Raw genomic sequence first — 22,982 nt, forward strand, 5'->3', positions numbered from 1 at the left:
CTTATAAATAGTAATTCACTTGGTAACATATTAATTAGAACTTCATAAGTTGAAGATTTCTTCCCTAAGTAAGGAGAATTCTTTTATTATGAAGCTCGACTGATTCCTTTGGAACCCCTAAAATAAATTTTAGATCCATTTCATGTAGCCATAGCTGATTCAATCTTTCTTGTTCTCCTTAAAAGAGACAAATTCTACAATGGCCCCCTTTGTGGATGATCTTATAAAGCTCTTAATGGATTGTCGAGCTCCATGTGGTCTTGCTTCTAAAAACAACTGGTTTTCTATTTCTTGTCAATTTGCGAAGTTTTCCATGATTTGAGAAGCAAAAACACAAACGCACAACAGAAACAAACAAAGCATTTTTCTAGTCCGTCTTTTACATCGTGACAAGCTTGGACACTTCTCCCACAAGCTTCACGAGGTCCTTGTACGAGCTGCCACCTTCTGTGGTCGCTTGCATCGTTCTGGTAGCCATCGCCTTCGCCCTCTCCCTCCTCTCCCTTCCCGGCTCGCCGACGGACTCGGCCACCGCCCGTGCCAGCTCGTCTGGGTCCGGCACCGAGGTGGGACCGCCATCGCACACCCGCACCCCGACCCCGGCCTCCACCAACAGCTGCGCGTTCGTGAACTGGTCCGCCCCCATCGGCCATGCCAGCAGCGCCACCCCCGCCGCTGCCGCTTCCATCACCGAGTTCCACCCGCAGTGGGTCACGAATGACCCCACCGCCGGGTGGCCCAAGATCGCCACCTGCGGCGCCCACCCCCGGATAACTAGCCCCCGCCCCGCCGCCCGCTCCTCGAACACCTCCGGCACCGCCGTGCCAGCCCTTGCTGCCCACACGAACCTAGCGCCGCTCCTCTCCAGTCCCGCCGCCAGAGCCGCCGCCGCAGGCGGCGACAGCATCGCCTGGCTTCCGAAAGCGACGTAAACCACGGACCCCTCCTCGCAGCCGTCCAGCCACGCAGCCACCTTCTCTGCCGGGACCGATACCGGACCTCCGCGCTCGGCGGCGGAGGCAGTACCGTGGGACGGCGCCAGGGGCCCCACCGCCCAGACCCGCGGGTTGCCAAGGTCTTCGTTGCGCAGATGATCCAAGTACGTCCCCTCGAGGTCGGAGAAGGTGTTGACGACCAGCCCCCAGCTCCCGAGGTTGGCCAGCATCCCCTCTCTGATGAACTCGGAGACAGGGTCGCCCCGTTTGTAACTTCTCCAGAGGGTGGAGAGCTCGCACCAGCGATAAACGGGCGACCCTGGAATGGAAGGGAAGGCGACGAGCTCGTTGGGGTCGTCAACGTCGGACCTTTGTGGCATCCGGCGCCATAGCGAGTTCATGACGGCAAGGGCGAAGGCGCCGGAGGGGCTGAAGACGAGGCGGGGAACTCCCAGCTCGGCTGCAAGTCGAGCAGTCCAACCGACGAAGATGTCGGAGAGGACGGCGTCGGGGGGGTCGGGGCGGGCGCGGGCCCACCGCAGGATGGGGCCGTGGAGGCCACCGAGGGCGCGGTGGAGGAGGCCGAACTGGGGCTGGGAGAGGAACATAGTATTCTCGAGCCCCCGGGGGAGGGACGGGTTTTCTGGGAAGGGAAGGACGAGGGTAGAGACGGCGGGAGAGCGGGAGAGGAGCGGGGAGAGGAGAGGCAGGTTGCCCTGGGTGACGGCGACAGTAACGACGAGGCGGAAACGGTCAGAGAGGAGGCTGGCGAGGTCAAGGAGGGGGAGCATGTGGCCTTGCGCCGGGTACGGGATCACCAGGATGTGAGCGCGCCTCTGCCCCTCCGCCATGGCCTTCCTATCCTCCGCCCCGGTTCTTCTCTCTCCGCTTGTCGTATCGCCTTTTGAAGGAGACGGCCGTGTGCGAAGTATCCACCTTTACATCGAACGCATAATCTACCCGTCCGGTGATTCTAAGATAGTGGTGGCCCCACTAATGAGCTCCCGTGGACCTTAGTCTCTTAATTTCGAACTCATAACTAATAACCGTAAATTGATTTATCTAATCTTCCTTGTCCAATCTGAATTAGCTAACCTTTTATTATGTCTCTAGCTCTTAATCAGATGAAAATTAAATAATACAGGAGTGGGTAGCATAAAAAATAAAATTAGAAAAGGAAAATTGACGAACATATTTATTCTTGTTTGACTTACCAAATCATCAGTGTGTTTAACGACAGAGTACCGACTCCACCTAATCGATACGAGCCGACAAATCGTGCAATAATGGGTCCGATCGAATCAGACAAAGTAATCATATTTTTTTAATATTTATAATTATAAGAATATACTCGAAGAATCAAAAGTAATTGTTAGCATGAACTCAACATAGATAAGAACATCGCATTCACTATCCAACCAAATAAAATAGGAAGAAATCGACCAAACCCAAGTCTGATCCGAGCCGACCTATTTAGACTGCGTCGTGCCGCAACCGACTAGGGCTATAAAAGAAAGCGGCGGGGACGGAGGAGACGGACGTGAAGGGAGAGAGAGAATGGAGGGGGTGGCCGAACCCTATCAGGCACCGGCTAAGCGCCTGAAATCCCTAGCCGGAACCATGGCTCCGAGCTCCGAATCGACCGGCAAGGGCAAGGAGAAGATGGAGCCGGAGCTTACGGCTGCTGCAGGCGAGGGTTCTTCGGCTGCGGTGGAGGAGGAGGAGGGGGAGACGTGCGGCATCTGCTTCTCCGATTGCAAGCGGTCGATCCGCGGTCGAATCGACAGCTGCGACCACTACTTCTGCTTCGTCTGCATCATGGAGTGGGCCAAGGTTGAGTCACGGTGCCCCCTCTGCAAGCGGCGGTTTCGGTCCATCCGCCGACCCCCGGTGGATGGGATGTTCGTCGTTGAGCGGGTCGTCGATGTTCCGGTCCGCGACCAGGTCAGGCGAATTAGTTGAAAGTAGCAAATTATGTGGATCTTGCTTAATTGCTCAATGTTTCGTCTTATCAATAACAACTAGGATGTGCAACTGTCGTTGGAACTGATTTGCTTGTCTTGTCTCAAAGCGCCCAGGACAACGAGATTTATGATAGGCTTGCACATATGCACACAATTGTCATTCTAAGAATTGATTTGTTTCTCTTTTCTGAATACAGTTTCGAATCAGTTCAACGCCTATATTGTAAAAGAAAAATTGAAACTTGATCTATGGTGTGAAGAAATAGAGGAGGGGAGATTAAATAAAGTAGTAAATTTTGTACAAGAATAGGATGGTTAGCTTGGCCAAGGCTTCGTCTATAAGCATACACAAGACCAGGATAATGATTATTTAAACATGGGCGTTAATGCTCTTTGATGCTTGTGTGAAGTAAATCATGGTTTGCTGTGTCATATCTTGTACCATCGTTACTTAATGTCAGGAGTGGAGATGTTAAGGACCTCTTGGACTTGGCAAGTGAGGGTAGATAAACTTCTTGAGAAGAAATAAGTATTACAAATTTGTGTACCAATTAACCATGTAGTTAATCCCTTGAAGTTGAGTGTATTTGGTGTGAGCATTGGTGATATTTGATCATTTCTTAAATAAATGGAGAACTCCATCTGGGGATTCTATTCGATATGCTAGGTTGGTGTTGCTTTCCTTAATGAGAACTTGATTTTGATAGATGTGCTTATTCATACTAAAAAAGGGCAAAATTTTCCCTTATTCCTTTCATCCTATTGTGGATGCACAATTTCTTTGTCTCTACCAAGCACAAGTGTGTGAGAATTATAATTTTACCCAGCTCAGTACCTTTCAGTTGGTATTTACTAGTCCGATCAGTTAGTGGAAAGTGGATACTTAAAATTGAGCAGTCCAGTCTTCTATGCTTATCCGTTCTTTTGAAAAAAAAAAAAAACACAATGCAGTAGGGCTCATGAGGAATCATGAACCTCATGTTCCCTCACAAGTTTCCTCTCCACCATCATTGCTCATGCATCCACCGCTATCGGCCACCGGCTCTAGTACATCTCATCCTTCTTTTTTTCTCCTCTTCTCCCTCTACTGTTTCCTCTCCTCCTCTATCTTTTCCTTGGAACAGACCAAACCTATATTGGTCCGGCAATGGGCTGGTTACGATACCTGGAATTGAAAACCTTGGTTGTATCATAAGATGAAAAGGATGCTTCTTTGCCATGCACTTGCTGTTACAGTCAGTAACTGTTCAGCCGTGACCCTAAGGTCGTCGCGGCTTGGTTCGGGTCCGGAAGGTGGTGGTCAAAGGATGGGGAGTCTCCTCGGGCCCGCTGAGTCTCCGAAGGCTTCGTACCTGCACCAAGGTCGGGTCGGGGTGCTCGACCCGACCCCTCCGACGATCAAGTTAGCGAAAGATGTGGAGGGGGTTTTTGGGAGGAGGAGAAACCTCCGAGTATTGAGTATATTGAGAGCCTCCCCTTTTGCTTAGGACTTAGGGGTATTTATAGAGGAGGTTAGTATTACCTGACTTGACCGCCTGCTGGAGTGAGGGGGTACCTCTGATGGCGTCTGACGCGGCTGCTGGGGTCGCGTGGCGAAGCGGTTCGTAGCAGGGTATGGGCGGGGGGTAGGCCATTGTCCTGCCTTGTCGTGGTCAACCATGCAGGGTCGGAGGTCGCCGTTCAGCAGCGGGAGTTGTCAGGGCGGGTCTAGTCACCGTTATTGCTTTTCCGGGGGCTGTCGTCACGGCGCGTCGTCCGACCAGTATTTTCCCTATCACTTGCTATCCTTATTTATTATAACCTTGCTTATGAGCTTTGAATTCTTCACCAGTTGCATTGCCTTAAAGTGAACTGTGAACCAACAACAATATCCAAGAGATTTTAGTAATGATCTATCTGGTAGGAGTTTCAAATAGTTTTACCACCATTTCTTGTATGTAGTTCACTTCCTCTCTCCCTTCCTTCTCTTTCTACCTTCTCTTCTAAATACCAGTACAAGTCTGGAGGTAGATTGCACAGTATCTGATTCTTCTTAAAATGTTTTTGGAGGGATTTTCTGCAATTTAATGTAGGACTAGAAATGGTAGATATATTAAGGAAATAACCTTATTATTTTTTCTATCATTGTTTATGACCTTTGACTTTGGTGGTTAGATTTGCAATGCTTGTAGTGATTTGCTTATTTGTATTGGTTGTTTTTTATATGATATAATATCTTGTTTCTTGTTGAATAACATTTTTACTAAATTATATGGAACATGGAAAACTCATAATACTGTGTAACATTATTTATTCACCAAAATGACTTCTCTTTTTATAATAAAAAAGGATTTGCTGTGTCATCATATGCGAATTGTGTAATATCCATATTTTCTTGCTTTGTCATCTATTTGATACTTCCTATATATGAAAAGGTGTTTTGTCTTTTTACCATAAGGCTATTACATATATACCTCTGATAGTTAGAAGAATTTAAAATGATCCTAGAGGTATAGTACCAGACTTTGTTGCCATATTTTAATTTTTTTTATGTTTTAGATCAAGAAAATCGATTTTATACATGTTAATACAATTTTACACATGTTTAGATCATCTTTGTGAATATATTGAAACAAAGGTTAAAAATCTCGATTTAGTACTGATACTGATCCTTGGCTTAACTGGTATGGTATCAGTCCAGACCGTCATACCATGTGATTATACAGGTTGGTACTGGCTGAACCACTAGAGGCAGAGAGTGAAAGAGAGATGAGGCCATGAGGGAAGGATAGGGTGGAGAGGTGTACACTTGAGGGTTTGACAAACAATGATTAAGGTGACCTTGTTGGGGAAGTAGGTAGCATATGCAAAACTTGATGAAGGTGGTGGTGCAGCAAGATTCATCTGTCCCACTGTTGCTCATCCTATGAGGCTTAGCAGGACTAGACAGAGGGGGGAGATTGAGGTGGAGGCGGCAATAGAGCAAGAGGGGGGAGAGAGAGAAAGAGATACTAGTACTTGTTTGTTATCTTACTGGGAAATCCAGTCCAAACTACTCATACAATTTTGCTTGAATTATTGAATGGGAGGACCTTAGTTGGCATCTTGTTGTTCTTCCCACGTTTGGTGCTGCCTTTACTTCTTGAAGGCAGTTTTTAATTGTTATTCTGTTTATGGCCGCATAGAACATATATTTTTATGATTGCCACCTCTGTTGTACTCTGTTTTTAGCATCACCACCTCTGTTGTACTCACTATTTGTACCTTTTTTTTCCTTACTATCTGACATTGTGATGTGAGACAGATACTTGGATACCAAATTTGATGATATCACACCATTGGAAAAATCATTATAGTTTCATGTCATTTATATATAATGCTGGGAAATATATTTTTATTTATTCGGTCATTCTCTGATGATCTTAGAACTCACCTCATTCCTCTTTTTATGCTTGTTTTATGCTTGTTTTATGCTTGTAAGCTTTGATCAGCTAGCTATCTTATGTGTTTTGAAGTTATTCTCATTTTGTTATCTGAAGTGATTTCTAGCAAATTATTCAAAACAATCTGGTAAATTAAGTGCCTTGGTCTCCTTGTTTGAGGTTGATACAAAAATTGTTCCAGTTTGCAGGTTTACCATCCACTTGGCAACGAGAGTGTGGCCCTTTCAGATCCATATGCACATGTGAGCTGCAGTATATGCCATGGTTCTCAAAATGAGGAACTGCTGCTCCTATGTGACTTATGTGATTCAGGTTCTCACACTTATTGTAGTGGTCTGGGAACTATCGTACCTGAGGGTGATTGGTACTGCCCCGATTGCACCATTTCCAGGGATAAGCATTTGAAATCTCAGTTTGATGATGATCGTTGCCCTCAAGATTCCGTAAAAAATGTGGATACGACTGAAGTGCCTGAACAATCAGTGTCAATCTATGACATTGTAGCTGATGAAATCACTTCTAATTCATCAAGAAGGTTCTCAACTATAGATGTTCTTGAACCACAAAGTACTGGTTGCATATCACCATCCAGAAACTCACATCATGGTGAAAATCAAGACTCTGGACTACTGACTGACCAGTCTTCCTCTGTTTCTACTGTTGGAAAAACTTTATGTGGCCCAGCAAAATGTATTGATACGGGAGCTAGAACCTTGCGCAATTGTCGTAATTTGCATGATCGTATACAAGCCCTGCGTGAAAATTGGAATTCGCTTCGTGCTGGTTCATTGCACTTTTCTTCAAATTTTTTGGGTGCAAAGACAAATGAGAAAAGACAATCACTTCCTGCAAGAACTAGTCCTAACATATCAAGACAGCGAACCACCACATCCCACATCAACAGAGAGCAAACATCTGCTAGTGCTTACGGTAGTCCTCACATATCAAGACAGCAAGCCACCACATCTAACACAAACAGAGAGAACACATCTGCTAATGTTTATGGCAAGACAGCTAATATTGGAAATTCACAGGATATTGACAAAGCCTGGAAAATGATGAAAATTGCAAAGGCAACACAAGCAACTCAAAGAGATAGCAAAAGTGATAATTTTCTAAATTCCCCTGGTAAGAGGAATGTTGTACAGGATGCTGTAAACTACCCTAGCAAGGCTAATGTCTTGAAAGGAACTGAAAAACTTCAGTCTGGCTCGAGCAATTGCAATGGTAAATCACGTGTTGGCAAAATAACTCTTGGTACTGGATCAGATGACAGATGTTTCACTTTATATCAGAGTCAATGGTCCCAAAGTGATTTCAACCAAACTCCAGATGCACATAAAGTGACTGATTTGCAAGGACCTCGTTGGATGGGTGATCTAGCACAACAGCTAGTCTCATCCGGTACTTCAACAAGGTCTAATTTTCAAGAGTCAATGGTCAATCCAGGTTCTGTCACTTGTTCACAATCATGTGTTTCCACCCCACCATCTAAAAAGCTGATTAATTTCAGTACCTCAAACATTGAAGCCAACAGAGAAGAAGTCAACGGGAACAAGATGGATGGGAATTTGACCATGAATAATGATAGGGCAAAAAGCAATTCCAGCAGCAATTCTAAATCATTGGATGAGATCAACTTGAGTCTTCCAAGTAGAGAGCGACATTTTGATAATAGGAAATGTGATTTGGGTACACATGTTTGTGGTAGTTTGATGAAAACCAATGGTTTAGCTGACAACAGTTCTAAAAGTGAGATTCAGTCTTTGGTTAAGCTAAACTTAAAATTGCTAAGCAGAGATCAACAATTAGGTAACTATGCTACTTCACCGAAAAATTCATTTTACTACTGTATGCAGAGAATAGAAGTTGCTACTCTTTCATACTTCTAATATCAATCTCAACTTAAGAGTTATCCAATGGCCATCTTGATGTCCTCTTGCCAGGTTTTGATTGTTCTGATGTTTTAATGCTGTATGAATCCCCTTGTTTTCTTGCTTTAATTAAATTTGGTCATTGCATGATCACACAGTTAATCTTGGAATTAATCATGTTTGTATAAACTGGCTTAACATCTGCATCTTTATCGTAAGGCTTTTAGCTCGCTGTTCTATAAATATTTTTGACTGATCTCAAAACATTGTGACGTTAGATATCTTTTTACTATTTCTACTGTACATTTAAAATTTTAAGACTGGAAAAGAAGACTCCTTTCTGAGAATTTACAACTTTAGACTTGGATAATCATTAGCAGTTAGGACAAATATATGGTTCAACAAATATCACCTGTACTTCCTGTTGATTTAATGATCTCTTTCTTGTTTTCTTTTACTTTTCCTTAAGTTATAACCATGCAATACTGGATTACAAATTGTGTCCCCATAAGCTAGTCTGTTAACAATCTGGCTACATTGTGGGGTCCAAGATCTTTGATATGAAACAATGTTACAAATTTAATTTTATGATTCTCTAGCAATGCCTCTTTTTGATGAACAGATCTAGTTTGATATCCTTAACAGAAAGAATATGTTGAGTAGATGTTGCTTTCTGCAGGAGCTGCGAGATTCAAAGAAGTTGCAAGAATTGCTACCCATACCATCTTGGCTGCTTGTGGGTTGGAACACTCGAAGTCAAGTGCTCGTTCTTTCCCCAGTCCAGTATGCCAACACTCGGAACAAATTAAGCAGCATCGGAAGTCTAAACTGATGCCCAGTTCTTGTCGAGAATGCTTCTTTACATTTGTGCAGAACGTTGTAAACTCTGTTATGACCGAAAAAAATTTATAGCAGTCAACTCTGATGTCAGTCTGAATCATATAATATGTATAATTATTATTATGTTACGCCCCCTGGATAACTGAGGGAGCAAGTGTAATTCCATGTTTGTTTTTTGTCTCATTTGGATCACTAATTGCGTAATATGGTGGGTATACTTGCGAATACATTTATGTGAATAGCAAATGGATTTCACATCTTTATAAACATATTTGAGCTATGTTTTATGGTCACTCGGCCATCTCTCATCTGTAACTTGGTTTTGTTCCAATTTTTCTTCTCTGGATGGGATGTTGATGTGCTAATCCCTACTGGCTCGATATAGTCTTTTCTTTGCCAGCGCACTATTACTCTCCTGATTTAGCCCTATGAAATGGTGCAATGCCATTACAAACACCCTTTGTAGCTGGATTTTTCAAAGCAAAAATTATGGCCATAGTTTCATTTTGAGAGGTGGTTTGGTCGCCACTCAACTATTTTTTCTTTTCAATACTAGTGCATTCGAGCATGATCTCTGAGCTTGATAAATATGAAAACATAATAAGAAATAATATTAATAGAGAGGAGAAGTGCACCTACCATTCGTGATGCATGTGATCAGAGTTGGAGAAATTATAAATGCATGGTTTGAATCTACAACTGATAGGATCCGACAGAGGATAGATCTTAGTGACATTCAACTCTTTTTTGTGCAGGAGCAGACGTTACCACGACGAACGTAAATGCCTTCCAATATTTGTTGGGACGTGATTGGAGTGGTAGATGAAACGCCCTGGGTGAACCATCGTGCATGCTTCCAAAAGACGCCGGCCACTTAGCAGGATAAAAAGAAGAAAGCGAGCAAAGCAGAGCAAGCGTGAGAGGTAACGACAAGACGGGGCTTCCGGGCGCGAAAACGCCATCGTCCACGTGTCGGGAGACGAACGGGGCCCACACTTCGCTGCCTCGCCTCCCCGTCCGCATCAGACCGGGAGAAGGTGACAGGCGAAAGGACGCCGGGTCACGTGTGGAGTCGCATCGGTGATCGCATCACTCGCTCGATCCCGTGTCTCGGCCTCGGCCTCGGCCTCGGCCTCGGCGGCGGGTTCCATGAGTTGCCGAGCTTCGTGGCGTACGACCGCTTGTGTTGTGGAAAATCCTGTTCCCTGTGTTAGAAGAGACATCGAAGCCGTACCCGCCTTCCCCACCACCCTCGTGTGGTTGATGGGCGTGCACCATCACATCGCCGAGTCCACCGCACGTGCCCCCTTCCCCTGCCTTAAATACCCTAAATACCCCCAGTTCTGGCTCTTCAGACGCAGACGGACGGCAACAGACGACCGTCTTGACGGAGGACTCGTCCGTGAACTACGGGTGGGGCCGGCCCCGCGCGCCCCTTTGCGCCCAACCCATGTGGCGACGCCCGAAAAGGTCAGGCCCTCCACCACCGTCCTCACGTGCCCCGCGGCGCCTGGGCCCCTCCGTTCCGCTTCTCGCGACAGAGACGTCCGCCGGATCCCCTCCATCGCCCCAAACGTCCTTTTCTTACCCCCTCACACTTCACTCCCACCCCGCGCAGGGACCCCGAGACAAGCGGGTCCCGCGTATGCCGCCGCGACTCGGCCAACGAGAAAGCGGATAAGGGAGGCGGGTCGTTCGTCGAACGTGTGGAAGCCATCGATCTCGTCGACACATGTGCGCCGGTCATGAAAGCCGCGTACCCCACCACAAAGCCCGGTATTTTGTGGGACCCGCCGTGCGCTGGCCACGTGATGAGTGAGGCGACGGTAGGCGAGCCCTCCATTTTTTAAACCACGTGACGCCACCTCATCCACCAACCATCTCCCGTCGCTTGTCCTCTCCGATAACGTAACCAAAAGAGAACGAAGACGCCACCCACGAGACTAAAACCAATCTCTCCCTAATATAATACACATACATTACATTAACCGTATCATATCACACACAAAAGCGAGACAGAGAAAGAGAGAGAGAGAGAGAGAGAGAGAGAGAGAGAGAGAGGCACTGATAAATTACAGATCCCTAAGCGGATATCTTAAAAGAGAATGTTCACGAGTACGAACAAAAACCTCAGCTTAGTTGTATTAGTTAATTAAACCCCCTTAGCTCTTCTCCTTTCGAATTCTAATGCTAAAGTGCCCTTCCTTCCCCGCTGATTCCTGTGTTCATCATGAACGTGGTGGTGTTGCACTGTTGCTTCCTTCGCGTGCAGTACTGGAATCTTCTTCCCCCCTGTCCGTGTCCTCGTCTCCTCCCTCCCTCTCTCTCCCTAAAGAAACGATGCTACGCAGCTCCACCAAACAACGCATGTGTATGATGTTGATGGACCTGCAACAGCAAAACAAAAGTCGCCGTCCACCCACTCTTTGCTGTGTGTCTCACGCAACAAGCCTGGAATCAAAGCACACACATAACAAAAACTATGTGAGCTTTTGTCGTTTTGGTTTAGAAAGGTTGGCGTGGGAGTGCTTGTTTCTCTTTTGTGCAGGTGGCTGTGAACACCGGAGGTGTGGGAGTCATGTGTGACAATTATATGTTATGATGACCTTTGTTATTTTAAGTTGATGATGATGAGACAAAGCTAGATGGAAGTAATCAGATATAGTATGTGGTGTTTCGATGGAGACAAACGTATAGGAGCTTCAAGCATGCTGTGCCCGATGCATGTTAACGGTGTTAGGATGCATGGGAAGCAAGTTTCTGTAGGGTTCTAACTGGGAAAGTAGATGATATAAATGATTGAGACTGGTTGTTCGTTAGATCTAGAGCAACGGATATGATTGGCAACGATGGCTATCGTCTTGGCTCTCAACTTCAAATCTGAGATGCAGACAGAAGCACATGTGGAAACATCACAGTTTGGCATCGGTAATTGAGGATTTCTAGAGCTGCGTGTATGCGTACACTGATCAAGTATACAGGCAGATAAGAGAGCATAAGTTATGATCCGTCATTATTTTTCTAAATAATAAGAATAATCGTTATTAAATTTCACAAAAAAGATGTAAAATATGATTAGAAGGCTGCTAATCATATGGCTAACGATGGTCTTTGAAGCATTGGTTTTAATTAGGAACAATGAAATGGATGTCTTGGGGTTTAAAAGACCTGCAATGCAGAGAACCTGAGATGAAATGTACAGGGAGACGGACAAGCCAGGTGACTCCGACGAGGGGTTTTTAGGGTTCTACTGCAGGTCAAAGGAGGCTCCTGATGTTGTCGTACTTGAGCTGCTTGCCACTGTTCGCACGTGTGGTGTTCCCAGTGAAGTCATCTGATCACGACCTGCCATCAGAGAGACATGGGCCTCAGACACGCAGATCTCATTGCACGCTATAGAGAGGTGTGCCATGCTCAGATCCTTTGCTCTCTGAGGGACCGCACGCACCTCTGTCAGCATGTGTGGCGCTGTGGTCGTCTTCTTACCCATCAGACACAAGACAACAGAAACGGACAAGAAAATGGCGTGGGTGTAGCTCTTCACTTGGCCATGGCTTGTTGGTTGTCGAGTGATATGCCTACTGTTTACTGCGGCCACTCAATCCGCACGGTGGTATCGTGCATGTCGTTTTTGCGTTTACCTGTTTTGAGCGTTCCATGTATACTACATATATATATATGTTTTATGTCTCTTTGACCATGTTTATCTCCTGAAGCAATTCTATATCTTTGCTGATTTATATGTTTATAACATATTTATCTCATGTAATCTCTGTCAGAAAAAGAAAATAACATAATCATCTCACTCTTGGCATTCACCAAATGGGTGGCAGTTGACAGTGTGATCCACAAAAAGTTTCACCCGAGTGGATCAATCAGATGCTGAAGCAAACAGTGAAAAAGGATGCAGCAGGCACATTTCTTTCAGGAAATGGGAGAAGCCACGAGCCTCATGTCAACAGCTGCACGAACAAGCTTAGAAAGAAGACTACAACTATACCAAAAGGATCGAAGCATTTCATTCATAACGCGAGCTCCACCAGGCACGCTCCTTCCATGCATGTGCATGCTGGATAGAGATATCCTGTTCTTCTACCTTTCTTCCCTTCCTTTTACGTGTGATCTCTCCATCCCATCAGAGACGAGATTTCTCGAGATATTATGTGATTAATATCAGTAACTTGTCATCCATGGGCTTGAGATATGTAAACATCAGATCTCAGGGATTTCTGAGACGGAGAAACGGGAAGACAGGTTGCCGAAAGATGATGGCTCTGATGTGGAGGGGAAGTGGGCGGGGAATCTGCAACACATGAAGAGCGTCGAGGCCTTCTCCTCCCGCAATTCCCGCTCATGTGCCTGTCACGTGTCTCCATTATTATTATATGGGTGATATTTATTTAATGTGATTTGCGCCTAATCATCACCTTATGGGATTTAATTAAAGGTTTTTGGAGTCAACGACCAACTGCGGTCAACCGCCGTACGTCACGTGCACTTCCACCCGCCGCTTCGTCGCCTGCCTGGTGAGAGAGCAGCCGTACGATCCGATCTCGCCCACGGGAACGCTACGGCGGAAGCACGTCTACCGACGTGATGTAAGCACGCGCGAGGCCGTGAAGAGACGCTGGCGTGACGGCGTTAGTCCCCTGGAGGAAACGGCGAGCGGGCGACGGGAAACGATAAATAAAAGCGAGAGGGGCGGAAAAGGAAGTGGGTTGAGCGCGGCGTGTTGAGTTGAGATCTTGGCGGAGCCGCTCGTTACTTCCTGTGCGAGCGAGGCGAAATTTTCCTGAAGCAGAAATACGCCACTATCTCTTCCTCTGTTCCGATTCCGTCTAAAAAGAAAGTTCGATCGGTCTGCTCTGTTGAATGCGCTCGGCTTCTCCTCCACAGGTTAGGGATTCAAGAGAACTCTGTCGTAGATGAGATGGAGCCTTTTTTTCTTTTTCTCTTTTGTGAACTTCTGATTTCAGCAAAGGATTAGTCTGATACCGCGGGCGATCGATTAGGTCTGCTTCCGCAGGAAGACAATTGGGTGTAATTCTACTGCTGTCGTCATGAATCCTTCACGAGAAACCGCAAAAGATAGCAATTTGGAGTGAGTGAGGAAAAAGGTTTTTCTTTTGGTGGTCAGGGAGAATGGAGCTCCAAGGTAAGGCTGGATGCCAAGAATTCCTATTTGTGTTCTTGCTATTTATTGCTGAATTATGATGATTTTTTAGTCAATTTGCATGATATACAGGGAAGAAGGTAACGCATGATTTCCTTTCGCTTTGCTCCCCGGATTCGTCTTTCCAGCTTCAAGATCCAAGGGCTTCATCTCAAGGTACTCATCTGCTGACTCCACAATTTCGATTATGCCGCGGAATTCAGTAGAATTCTACTGTTAATCGATGAAATTTCACTTTTTCTTTTTTGTTTGCTGTAATCATTGTGAACTCGATTTTTCTATTTCGATGCCTGATCGAAACGCTTTCTGAGAGAATCTGGAACAAGATCGAGGAGATATTGGCGACTCGGCTCCTTGCATAATTCACTGAATTTGGCATCAAAATCGCAGCTTTAACACGAATAGCTTCAAATTCACTGAATTTGTCATCAAAATCTCGTTTTTCTTCTTCCTAATTTTGTTGTCAGGTTTGTTTTTGAAGACGCGGGACTTCTTGCAGCCGTTGGAGCGGGAGGGGAAAGGCGGCGAGGCGGCGGACGGCGGAAGCGTCCCTGCTGAGAGAAACGCGTCCAGCATCAGCCACGTCGGGGCGGGGCAGGGAGCGGAGAAGCCTGAGGGAAGCGCACTGCGGGTGCTCCCTATCGGGTTGCAGACGAAACCCGAACCCGATTACGGCAGCCGGAGCACCACCACCAGCTACGGCTCCTACGCCGGCGGTGTCTCGTACACGCTCTGGGACGACAACGACACCGCATCCAGAGGTAACTTCTCATCAGCTCGGTGCCCTCTTTCTTTCTTCCTCTCTTCTCATTCTAATCCCCCCATCTATCGTCCTTATTTTCTTGAAACAAATATACGTAAAAATGTCTTCTCTTTTAAATATTCAAACGAATTTGAGAATTATACCCATTTTTTCTTAAAAAAGAGTTGGATTTTTTGAGGACACGACCAAATTATTTGACCTCAGATTTGTAGTGAATATGTGTAGATTTCTTGTTGTTTCTGGACGCATCCATTCCATCCATCAAGGTCTCATGCGAATCTTAAAGATACTATATGACCAGATATACCAATGGGGAGTGCTTCCCTCCCCCATCTACAAGGAGTGAGGGGGAGGGAAAATCCCCATTATGAGGTCTCTATATTTTTCATAATTAATTTATTTTAAATTAAAAATTAATTAATAATATCAATATTAAAATTTATAAAATAATCATAATGATTGAATATTGATATTATTTTATTTTATTTTATTCAATCAAACCAAATAACTTATAATTGATTTTATAATCGATCAATCAAGACTTAATTCAATTTAATTTGGAGTAATATTTACTGTAGTAAATACAGAGCGAAGAAAGAAGTGTATTTAATATTTGATTACAGAGTGAAGAAAGAAGGATGTTGATGTGGGGCCCCAAATTGATTTAATTGGTGGTAGGGCTTCACCACCATTAATTAGTGGAAGAAGGAAAGGAATGGTGGAAGTGGTCATGTGCTAGATACAATAGACATATACAATGGTTTCGATTTAATATATGGAAGATTTATGGATTTATGGATTTATGGATTTTGGAATGCTATGTATTGTATGGTATGGCCTCCTAATCTTTGCATGCTTTTGTCTCGTTCTCAGGGCAGTGGCCTCCTCCTTCCTTGGCGGCCCTCGTCGCCACCAAGCACACTTGGGCGCTGGAGAAGAAGCGATTCATGGAGGCAGCCGCGTCGAGATCCAGCCGTGGTTACCAAGTGGATGACGAGGAGGAGGCGTTTGGAAAGAGACAAGGCTCCTCCTCCTCCCATAAAGGTAGCTACTTTCTTCCTTTCGATTCCATGTTAAATGATTTTGACGTTGTTAAAACTTTTTGTCTGGAGCGGAAACAATATGTGGTTTTCTTTGTTTGGTTAATACTGGATGGCAGACTCGAGCATCAAAGCAGAAGGAAAGGCGTTTAGCTCGGAAGAGACGCCAAACACTCCACGGTCCAAGCATTCTGCCACCGAGCACAGAAGGCGAACCAAAATTAATGACAGGCAAGTCAACGCATTCTCTGAGCATTTTCGATATTCAATACATTGTTAACGTATGCTTTCAAAAATAAACGCATATTTGTGGAGACAGCGATATAAAGTTACAAGTTACTATATTATCCGTTGTGTCTATAAATTTTCCTGCTCCAAATGATTTTGAGTTGGCTAATTGTTGCAAGAACATGTGTTGTTAAACGAGGAAACAAAATCTAGATTGTGTTAATTGAGATGCTACTTCAACACTGTGCCTTCTTTGTGATGCTATAACCAATAAGTAGAGTTAATTTAACAGTCTATGATGGAATACAAAACTGTTGTGCAGATTTCAGATACTAAGGGAGCTCATACCTCACAGTGATCAAAAGAGAGATAAAGCATCATTCCTTCTGGAGGTATCAGTGTATCGTACAATTGTGTCTCTTCTTTCTATGATGGTGTCCTTTTGAGATTTTGTTGGTGAAATTTCCATCAGGTTATTGAATACATCCGCTTCCTGCAAGAGAAGGCACAGAATTACGAGTCATCTTACCCGGGATGGAATCAGGATGAGATCAAGTTAATGCCTTGGGTAGAATCACTAAGCTCAATCTACATGTCATGTACAAGTCTGCCTTTCTAATTAGCTCTCATTCCTTGTGTCTTCTTCCTCACCATGTTGGTTTTCTTCTCTTCCGAGTGTTTACAGCAGAAGAAGAACCCAGCCTCAGAAAATGCTTCTCAAATCATAAGAAATGATTCTGCTGCTCCTGCACAAATATTATCTGAAAAGCTCACCAGCAACATGCCATCGACAATGGTTGGCTCACCAGCAACAGATGTGCCTGCTGGTAATTCTTGCAAGACAACAGAAGCTGCCACCAGGTTTGCAAGTAACATGGCAATCCATGATCAATCTCCATGGTCAGTAAGATCATGCAGGGATATGTTGAATGAACCAGAGGAGCTGGCCCTCGATGAGGGAACCATTAGTGTGTCCGCTGCCTACTCCCATGGGTATGTGTTAGCGTATCTACAAATCCTTTGCACATTATATCCTTCGAGACTTCAACCACAAGTCTTTTTTGTTTTTCTCTGGATTTGCCTTTGATCTTATGAGCAATTGTTTGATATTTGATTGTTCTTTGATCCGGTAATTTTCTCCAACAGGTTGCTGAATACACTGACCCAGGCATTGCAAAGCTCTGGTGTAGATCTGTCTAGAGCCAGCATATCTGTGCAGATCAATCTTGGCCGTGCAAAGAGACCTGCAGCCACAGCCACTATTAAGGTGATGAGGACTCTTCTGTTCCAAGATATTAACATCTCTACTCCAGTTCTTAAACAACAAATGATCTCCATTCCACTTCTGTTGGCATATCAACTGTAGTCAGCTGAAATCAACCATTCTACCATCCCAAAATACTTTCGACTTATTACTGTAAACCTTGTAATCTTCAAGTTGACTTCAGTACTGATACTATCCCCCTTTTTATTTTTCTTTTGCAGGAACAGAAAGATCCTGCATCTATTTTTCAATCATCTAAAAGACGCAAAGCCGAGAACAGCTAATACCAGTTTCTCGGTCATGACTTTATATTTTGTCCTGAGGTTGAGCTCTTCAGATTATTGTATATTGTGTATTCAGGAATTTCATTGAGGCTGATGAGAACTGTTGCCCAGTATCTCATTTGTGTCATGTCTCTTTCATGGAGGCTTCCATTACAAATTGTGAAGCTGCTCTATTTTTCAGGCTTCCACTCACATGCGGAGTCTCTTTTCATTTTTCTGCTAAATGATTCTTGCTGTAACATACAATGAGTTGTAACTCTGTGTCCCTTTGGGTTAGGAAATATTCTTATGGACAGACCTTTACCTTTGGCATTTAAATGCATCAGCTTGAATTTTCTTTTCTTCTTCACAACTTGAGTGGAAGCAATCTGATTTCAAATGCTGCACAGTTTTGAAGTATCATATCACCTGCAATATGATTGTATTAAATGAATTGTTAATAAACTACATAGCACATGTGCAATTAGCTCCAACTGTAACTGGAACTTGGAAACTTCATAGCATGTGCTATTAGGCATGCGACAATTGACTCAGAGAGTTTTCAGGATCAAGTAGTTCAAAATCATTTAGCAACGGGCAGCTAATCTAGCCAACATTTTAAACTGCAGCATGGCATTAATAGTTGCTATCTGATAGCAGAACCTAAAGAAGGTTTTCAATCATAGAAAATATTAAATTTAGGCTTCCACTGTATGTAACAAACTGTAAGGCAAACAACACAATTGGGACATCAGAACATGTCATTGGCACAGAATCGACAATAAACCACATAATAACAAAAGTTTTAGAGAAAGTATGCAACAACAAGCATGGGGATGGTGATACGGCATTAAAAGATCAACTAGACACCAAATTGCCACAAAATTCAGCCACAATTAAGACCAAAAATGAACAGGCATCCATAGGCACACAATCGGCCATATAGAGCTTCCGAAAACCAAGCACTAGGAACTTTAAAAACATAAAATCATCAGCAAAATCATATGCATTCATTGATTGGTGAATATGTTATAAAAATAACATTGTCACATAGTCAACCTGTGAAGTTTTTCAAAGAAATATGTTGTTTAGGTGGACTGGATTACCCTCTAAAAACAGTTGGAGCTGATGTTATCTCTCACAGTCCTAATGTAGTGGGGTCCACATCCATGCGCCTTATAATCACATCCTAGTAGAATAACACCAGAGATGAACAGAATCCCTTTTGAATGACATATGACACAATTGGCAATAACCTTTGAAGTAGAACCAGATGGCAAATGGAGCTAGAATATACCAAATTAGCAACATATAACAAAAAAAATATTTTGAATATAGTTTTAAATAACCAAATAATGGTATGAGTTTCTACATCATTTACTACATGGACTCAAAGAATCAAAATGTTTGATAATCAGAAATGCCATATGATAACCATGCAAAATAAGCATGACCAACGAATTGAAAGATGGGTCATGTATCATCATCCATATTTATGCACATGCCTTCACATGTTTAGGATTCCACTTTTACCAAACTTGAACACAAGTAATGTAACATGTTCCTAGTGCAGACAAAGGGCCATATACCAGTAGTTGATTAAATTGGGTTCTCTTTATGGAAGATCTGGCCATGAAAAAGTGAATGCTTGGATAATGCGACATGTCCCGACTAAAATAGGATGGCCAAGTTATAATCACTTCCACATAACAGCTTGAAATATAGAAACATCAGAAAAAAAAAAACAAAACAAAACAACTAAACTTAAGCAGCATAGTCAAGCGCAACCAACATCATTAATACTGCAAACCAACATCCATGTAGAAACATCAGCTGCAAGTTTTATATCACCGATGTGCAAATCATAAATTGGTTTAATCCTAAAGCTAGGTATGATAAGCAAGAACAAGTCATAAACTGCCAGTCATGTATCCAGTTTAACCCAAACAAAACCAAGCTGTAAGCCAATGTTGAATGAGATAACACTAGATAATCACATAACTTTAAGAAACCAAACCTAACCTATAGCACCTCCCTAAAAGGGGATAACCAAAAGGCTAAGCACTTCTTACTGCTTAAAATAAGCAAAAATAACGTTGAAGGAAAAAGTCAATAAGATATATATAATATGTAGGTTGTACGATCAAACTGGGAAACCTGAAAGTGGAGTGGAGCCAGTGTGTTTGATTCAGTTCAGCGCAGTTTTTGTAAATCTAAAATGTTTTAATTCCTGGGCTCAGTTTCAAAAGAATAAGTAACTTATACACAAGAGTTATCTCAGTGAAGTATCACATGAATCATTCCAAATAACATATGAAGCAACTGGTTGCTACCCAGCTGTCCTGAGATCCATACAAGACTAATCAGTACTTATCATAGAGCAGCTAGCAAAGTTTGTAAAAATAATCCAGATCCAGTTACAACAAAACTGAGGAATGCCTTTATTCGATTGGTACTTACCTGCCAGTTCTTTAAAATTTTGGAATTTTAGCTTTTCATAATATGTTCAGTGTTACCTTTTCAGCTCTTGAGAGACATGCAAAGGTTTATTTAATCAGATTAGGTGCTGCTAAATGGAATGGTGAGACAAATATATCAGGTTCATGGGTTCAAGAAATCTGCTTCAACCGCAAATATGCTGCATCATTTATCATCAATTACTAGTTTGCTCCCTATTAGATTTAGGATTTTAAGTTCTAAAGTAATGAATCACCGAAAAGACTAACAATAAAGTGTATGATCATTCGGATTCTAGTTACATGAGATTCCACCCAGAACAACAATTTATTGAGTGCAAAGCCAGAAAAAGTTCCAATATTTCTCCCCATCAGAATGATTTAAGGAAGATAAAACGAGATAGAATCAGAGCATAAAAGCTTTACATGGCATCACATGACCCGCCTCTCGGCGGCCTCGGCGACGAGTGGCAACCGCGGAACCTGCCCCAGGAGGCATGCCGTGGAGCCGTAGACGAACGACGCGAGCAGGAACAGGAAGACGGTGCTGTCGAGGCTCTGGAGGAGCTCCAGCCCGATCCCGCCATTGGGGTTGAAGGTCCGCTCGAGGAGATCGGGGAATATGAGGAGGACGTCGAGGACGATGGCCTGCATGGTGTTGAAACGGACGAAGCGGCCGAATCTGGATGGATTGCGAACGACGGCGAAGTAGAGGGTGAAGAAGAGGAGGGAGGGGGTGAGAGGGGAGGAGCGGAAGAGGTGGATCGCGGGTACAAACGGCTGGAGGACAAGCTGCAAGGCAGGGAACTGGGTCAGCACGAAGCGCCCGTAGTGGACGCCGTCGAGGAAGGGGTAGAGATAGCAGGCGGCGGCCAGGATGCGGTCCGGGGGGTCGGCGGGTTCGCCGTTCTTGGTGGCGCGGGCAGCGAAAGAGTCGAGGAAGCGGCGGCGACACCGGGAAGAGAGGCCGGGGAGCCGATTGAGGTGGCGGCGGTGGTGGTGAAGGAGGAGAGGAGAGGGTTTGGGGGAGAAGAAGAGACGAGGAGAAGAAGCCATTCGCTACTTCTTCGTCCTGTGATCTCGTGGGGTTCGGTGTCTGGAAAAAGGGAACGGTGGCACAATGCAAATAAAGCAGGTAAGGCCGGGTCGGTCTGTATTGGGCCTAATTGGGCCGTACTAAATCCCAACTACAATTATTACATAGACAAGCCCAAGACCAGCCCATTACAACACTCGACCTAATAAGCCCCTAAAAGGGTTCATCTTCTTCTTCTTCACAGAGTTAGGTCTAATAAGCCTAAAAGGGTTCTTCTTCTTCTTCTTCTTCTTTCTTCTTTTTCTTCTATCAGCTATCATCATCTGGCAAGTACCAGCTTTAGGTTCACAATCTTGGAATACTCGATCACAGAGCCTCTTTGTCAACCTCGGTTAAAGCCTTCAGATGTACTGCTTCAGTTCTGGACAGGCCACCACAGATCATCCTTCCTGAAATGTAGCTGCAAACCCCAGCCAAAAAGGTGAAGACTCCAAAGTATGACCACCACTTGGAGCGTGGCAACAATCCATTATATGTTATCTATGGTTGCAAGAACACTTGCGGTTGGCATTTGGGAAAACAAGAGAAACTTGTTCTTAATGACAGGAGATTTACCATTATCTATCATGTCATAGAAGAAGATAGCTCTTAGGAAGTCCTAAAAGTGTTTACACAAGAACAGGCTGTGTAATCCAAACAACTTCTTGAAAAGATAATGCAGCCTCTTCAACTGTGATCATCCAACTTAATTATCAGATCACAAAAACACAAACAGAAATTAGTGCTCATCTGATCAGAAAACAAAAACAAAGTCAAATTGTAATTGAGATGTCCAATACTTTTCATCACATCCAGCTGATCAGATGTTATTTAGCATCTCAAGGCATGGACCCCAACATCAGAAAAAGTTCTCAGAAAGTAGTTCAAACTTCAACAATTTCTGCTACTATTTAATTGGCTCATTGGATCACACACCAGGAGATTCTTCTCCAACACAGTCCTGTTCTTTGGGTCCATTTTATCCTCCCAGTTCACCAACCATAGTCATCCAATCCTTTGCTCCATAAATGACCACTGAACTCAGTGCCAACAGAAACACAGCTTGGACCCCATCCTGGAAGGCAATGCCACATATTTAAGTGCTAGTGGAACTAAAAAATAAGAGAAGACTCGAGATGCTACTGCAATGCAGTCCCATTCAACCTTTGGAAAATTCATCATCACCACCTACCAACTAATAGGGCAACTTTTGGAGTTCAATGATGCCCAGCTGAAAACAAAGCATGAGATGATGACCTTACACCATCTTGAATGATGTAAGAATGGTTTAATCTGAACATGAACATAGTCAATGATGATACAACATTTTTCTTGGTATTCAGCATGTGGAACTTCATGGTGCAAAAGCAGTAGCTACTCTTGGATCCCAATATCTTAATTCCATAGGCTAACATGTAATAATGGAAAAGGAATTGCTAATAGATAATACTTCATAAGTCTGCCATATAAATGAGGTTTAATTGGCACTAAACATGTAGTCTAAACACAACAAACTGTCAAAAAGAATTCCCCATTCCACTATGACCAAGCCATAACAAAGGTCAAAATTTGCCTTCTTTTTCTCTCTAGCTCTCCTCATTTCCAAAGGATGACATTATTTGGAAATCGCACTTCAGCAATATTTATAGACACAAGCATTTGTTGCATGTATTGATGTTTATTTC

The 22,982-nt window shown here is 43.8% G+C and overlaps 4 protein-coding genes across 11 annotated transcripts; 2 read left to right on the forward strand and 2 right to left on the reverse strand.

Moving 5' to 3' along the window:
- Positions 1 to 260: 260 nt before the first annotated feature.
- On the reverse strand, positions 261 to 1,853 carry LOC103977849 (flavonol 3-O-glucosyltransferase UGT89B1). The gene has a single exon (XM_009393485.3). The coding sequence runs from the start codon at positions 1,784 to 1,786 to the stop codon at positions 380 to 382; it is 1,407 nt and encodes a 468-aa protein (XP_009391760.2). The 5' UTR covers positions 1,787 to 1,853; the 3' UTR covers positions 261 to 379.
- Positions 1,854 to 2,416: 563 nt separating this feature from the next.
- On the forward strand, positions 2,417 to 9,328 carry LOC135607216 (uncharacterized). Of its 2 annotated transcripts, none has more exons than XM_065098841.1 (3): positions 2,417 to 2,879; positions 6,510 to 8,133; positions 8,859 to 9,328. In XM_065098841.1, the coding sequence occupies exons 1-3, from the start codon at positions 2,493 to 2,495 to the stop codon at positions 9,002 to 9,004; spliced, it is 2,157 nt and encodes a 718-aa protein (XP_064954913.1). In that variant the 5' UTR covers positions 2,417 to 2,492; the 3' UTR covers positions 9,005 to 9,328. The 2 variants fall into 2 exon arrangements, with proteins under 2 accessions (XP_064954913.1, XP_064954912.1); XM_065098840.1 differs by having other exon boundaries at positions 2,419 to 2,879; positions 8,875 to 9,328.
- Positions 9,329 to 13,731: 4,403 nt separating this feature from the next.
- LOC103977851 (transcription factor BIM2) lies at positions 13,732 to 18,099 on the forward strand. 6 transcript variants are annotated; one of them, XM_018823674.2, is made up of 11 exons: positions 13,732 to 13,931; positions 14,048 to 14,190; positions 14,281 to 14,364; positions 14,676 to 14,969; positions 15,845 to 16,015; positions 16,131 to 16,242; positions 16,562 to 16,631; positions 16,712 to 16,807; positions 16,928 to 17,232; positions 17,386 to 17,506; positions 17,725 to 18,099. In XM_018823674.2, exons 2-11 carry the CDS (start codon positions 14,178 to 14,180, stop codon positions 17,785 to 17,787), a joined length of 1,329 nt encoding a protein of 442 aa, XP_018679219.2. In that variant the 5' UTR covers positions 13,732 to 13,931; positions 14,048 to 14,177; the 3' UTR covers positions 17,788 to 18,099. The 6 variants fall into 6 exon arrangements, with proteins under 6 accessions (XP_018679219.2, XP_064954916.1, XP_018679220.2 ...); XM_065098844.1 differs by having other exon boundaries at positions 13,735 to 13,931; positions 14,261 to 14,364; positions 14,690 to 14,969; positions 16,925 to 17,232; XM_018823675.2 differs by having other exon boundaries at positions 13,737 to 13,931; positions 14,708 to 14,969; positions 16,925 to 17,232.
- On the reverse strand, positions 16,499 to 21,335 carry LOC135582927 (protein TIC 20-v, chloroplastic-like). Of its 2 annotated transcripts, XR_010485115.1 has the most exons (3): positions 20,649 to 21,335; positions 18,092 to 18,195; positions 16,499 to 18,020 (listed from the first exon to the last, which is right to left on the reverse strand). XR_010485115.1 is itself a non-coding variant. In XM_065098845.1 (2 exons), the coding sequence occupies exon 1, from the start codon at positions 21,276 to 21,278 to the stop codon at positions 20,655 to 20,657; it is 624 nt and encodes a 207-aa protein (XP_064954917.1). In that variant the 5' UTR covers positions 21,279 to 21,335; the 3' UTR covers positions 16,499 to 18,195; positions 20,649 to 20,654. The 2 variants fall into 2 exon arrangements, 1 of the variants encoding a protein (XP_064954917.1); XM_065098845.1 differs by having other exon boundaries at positions 16,499 to 18,195.
- Positions 21,336 to 22,982: the final 1,647 nt, after the last annotated feature.

The sequence above is a fragment of the Musa acuminata genome, chromosome BXJ2-3 (assembly GCF_036884655.1).
Source record: "Musa acuminata AAA Group cultivar baxijiao chromosome BXJ2-3, Cavendish_Baxijiao_AAA, whole genome shotgun sequence".
In the NCBI taxonomy this organism is placed as follows: domain Eukaryota; kingdom Viridiplantae; phylum Streptophyta; class Magnoliopsida; order Zingiberales; family Musaceae; genus Musa; species Musa acuminata.

Coding starts and splice junctions, on each gene's coding strand:
- LOC103977849 (XM_009393485.3), bottom strand. CDS start 1,786: ATGGCGGAGGGGCAGAGGCGCGCTCACATCCTGGTGATCCCGTACCCG.
- LOC135607216 (XM_065098840.1), top strand. CDS start 2,493: ATGGAGGGGGTGGCCGAACCCTATCAGGCACCGGCTAAGCGCCTGAAA. Junction 2,880..6,509: donor ATGTTCCGGTCCGCGACCAG/GTCAGGCGAATT, acceptor TCCAGTTTGCAG/GTTTACCATCCACTTGGCAA. Junction 8,134..8,874: donor AAGCAGAGATCAACAATTAG/GTAACTATGCTA, acceptor TGCTTTCTGCAG/GAGCTGCGAGATTCAAAGAA.
- LOC135582927 (XM_065098845.1), bottom strand. CDS start 21,278: ATGGCTTCTTCTCCTCGTCTCTTCTTCTCCCCCAAACCCTCTCCTCTC.
- LOC103977851 (XM_065098843.1), top strand. Junction 14,970..15,844: donor CAACGACACCGCATCCAGAG/GTAACTTCTCAT, acceptor TCTCGTTCTCAG/GGCAGTGGCCTCCTCCTTCC. Junction 16,243..16,561: donor CGAACCAAAATTAATGACAG/GCAAGTCAACGC, acceptor ACTGTTGTGCAG/ATTTCAGATACTAAGGGAGC.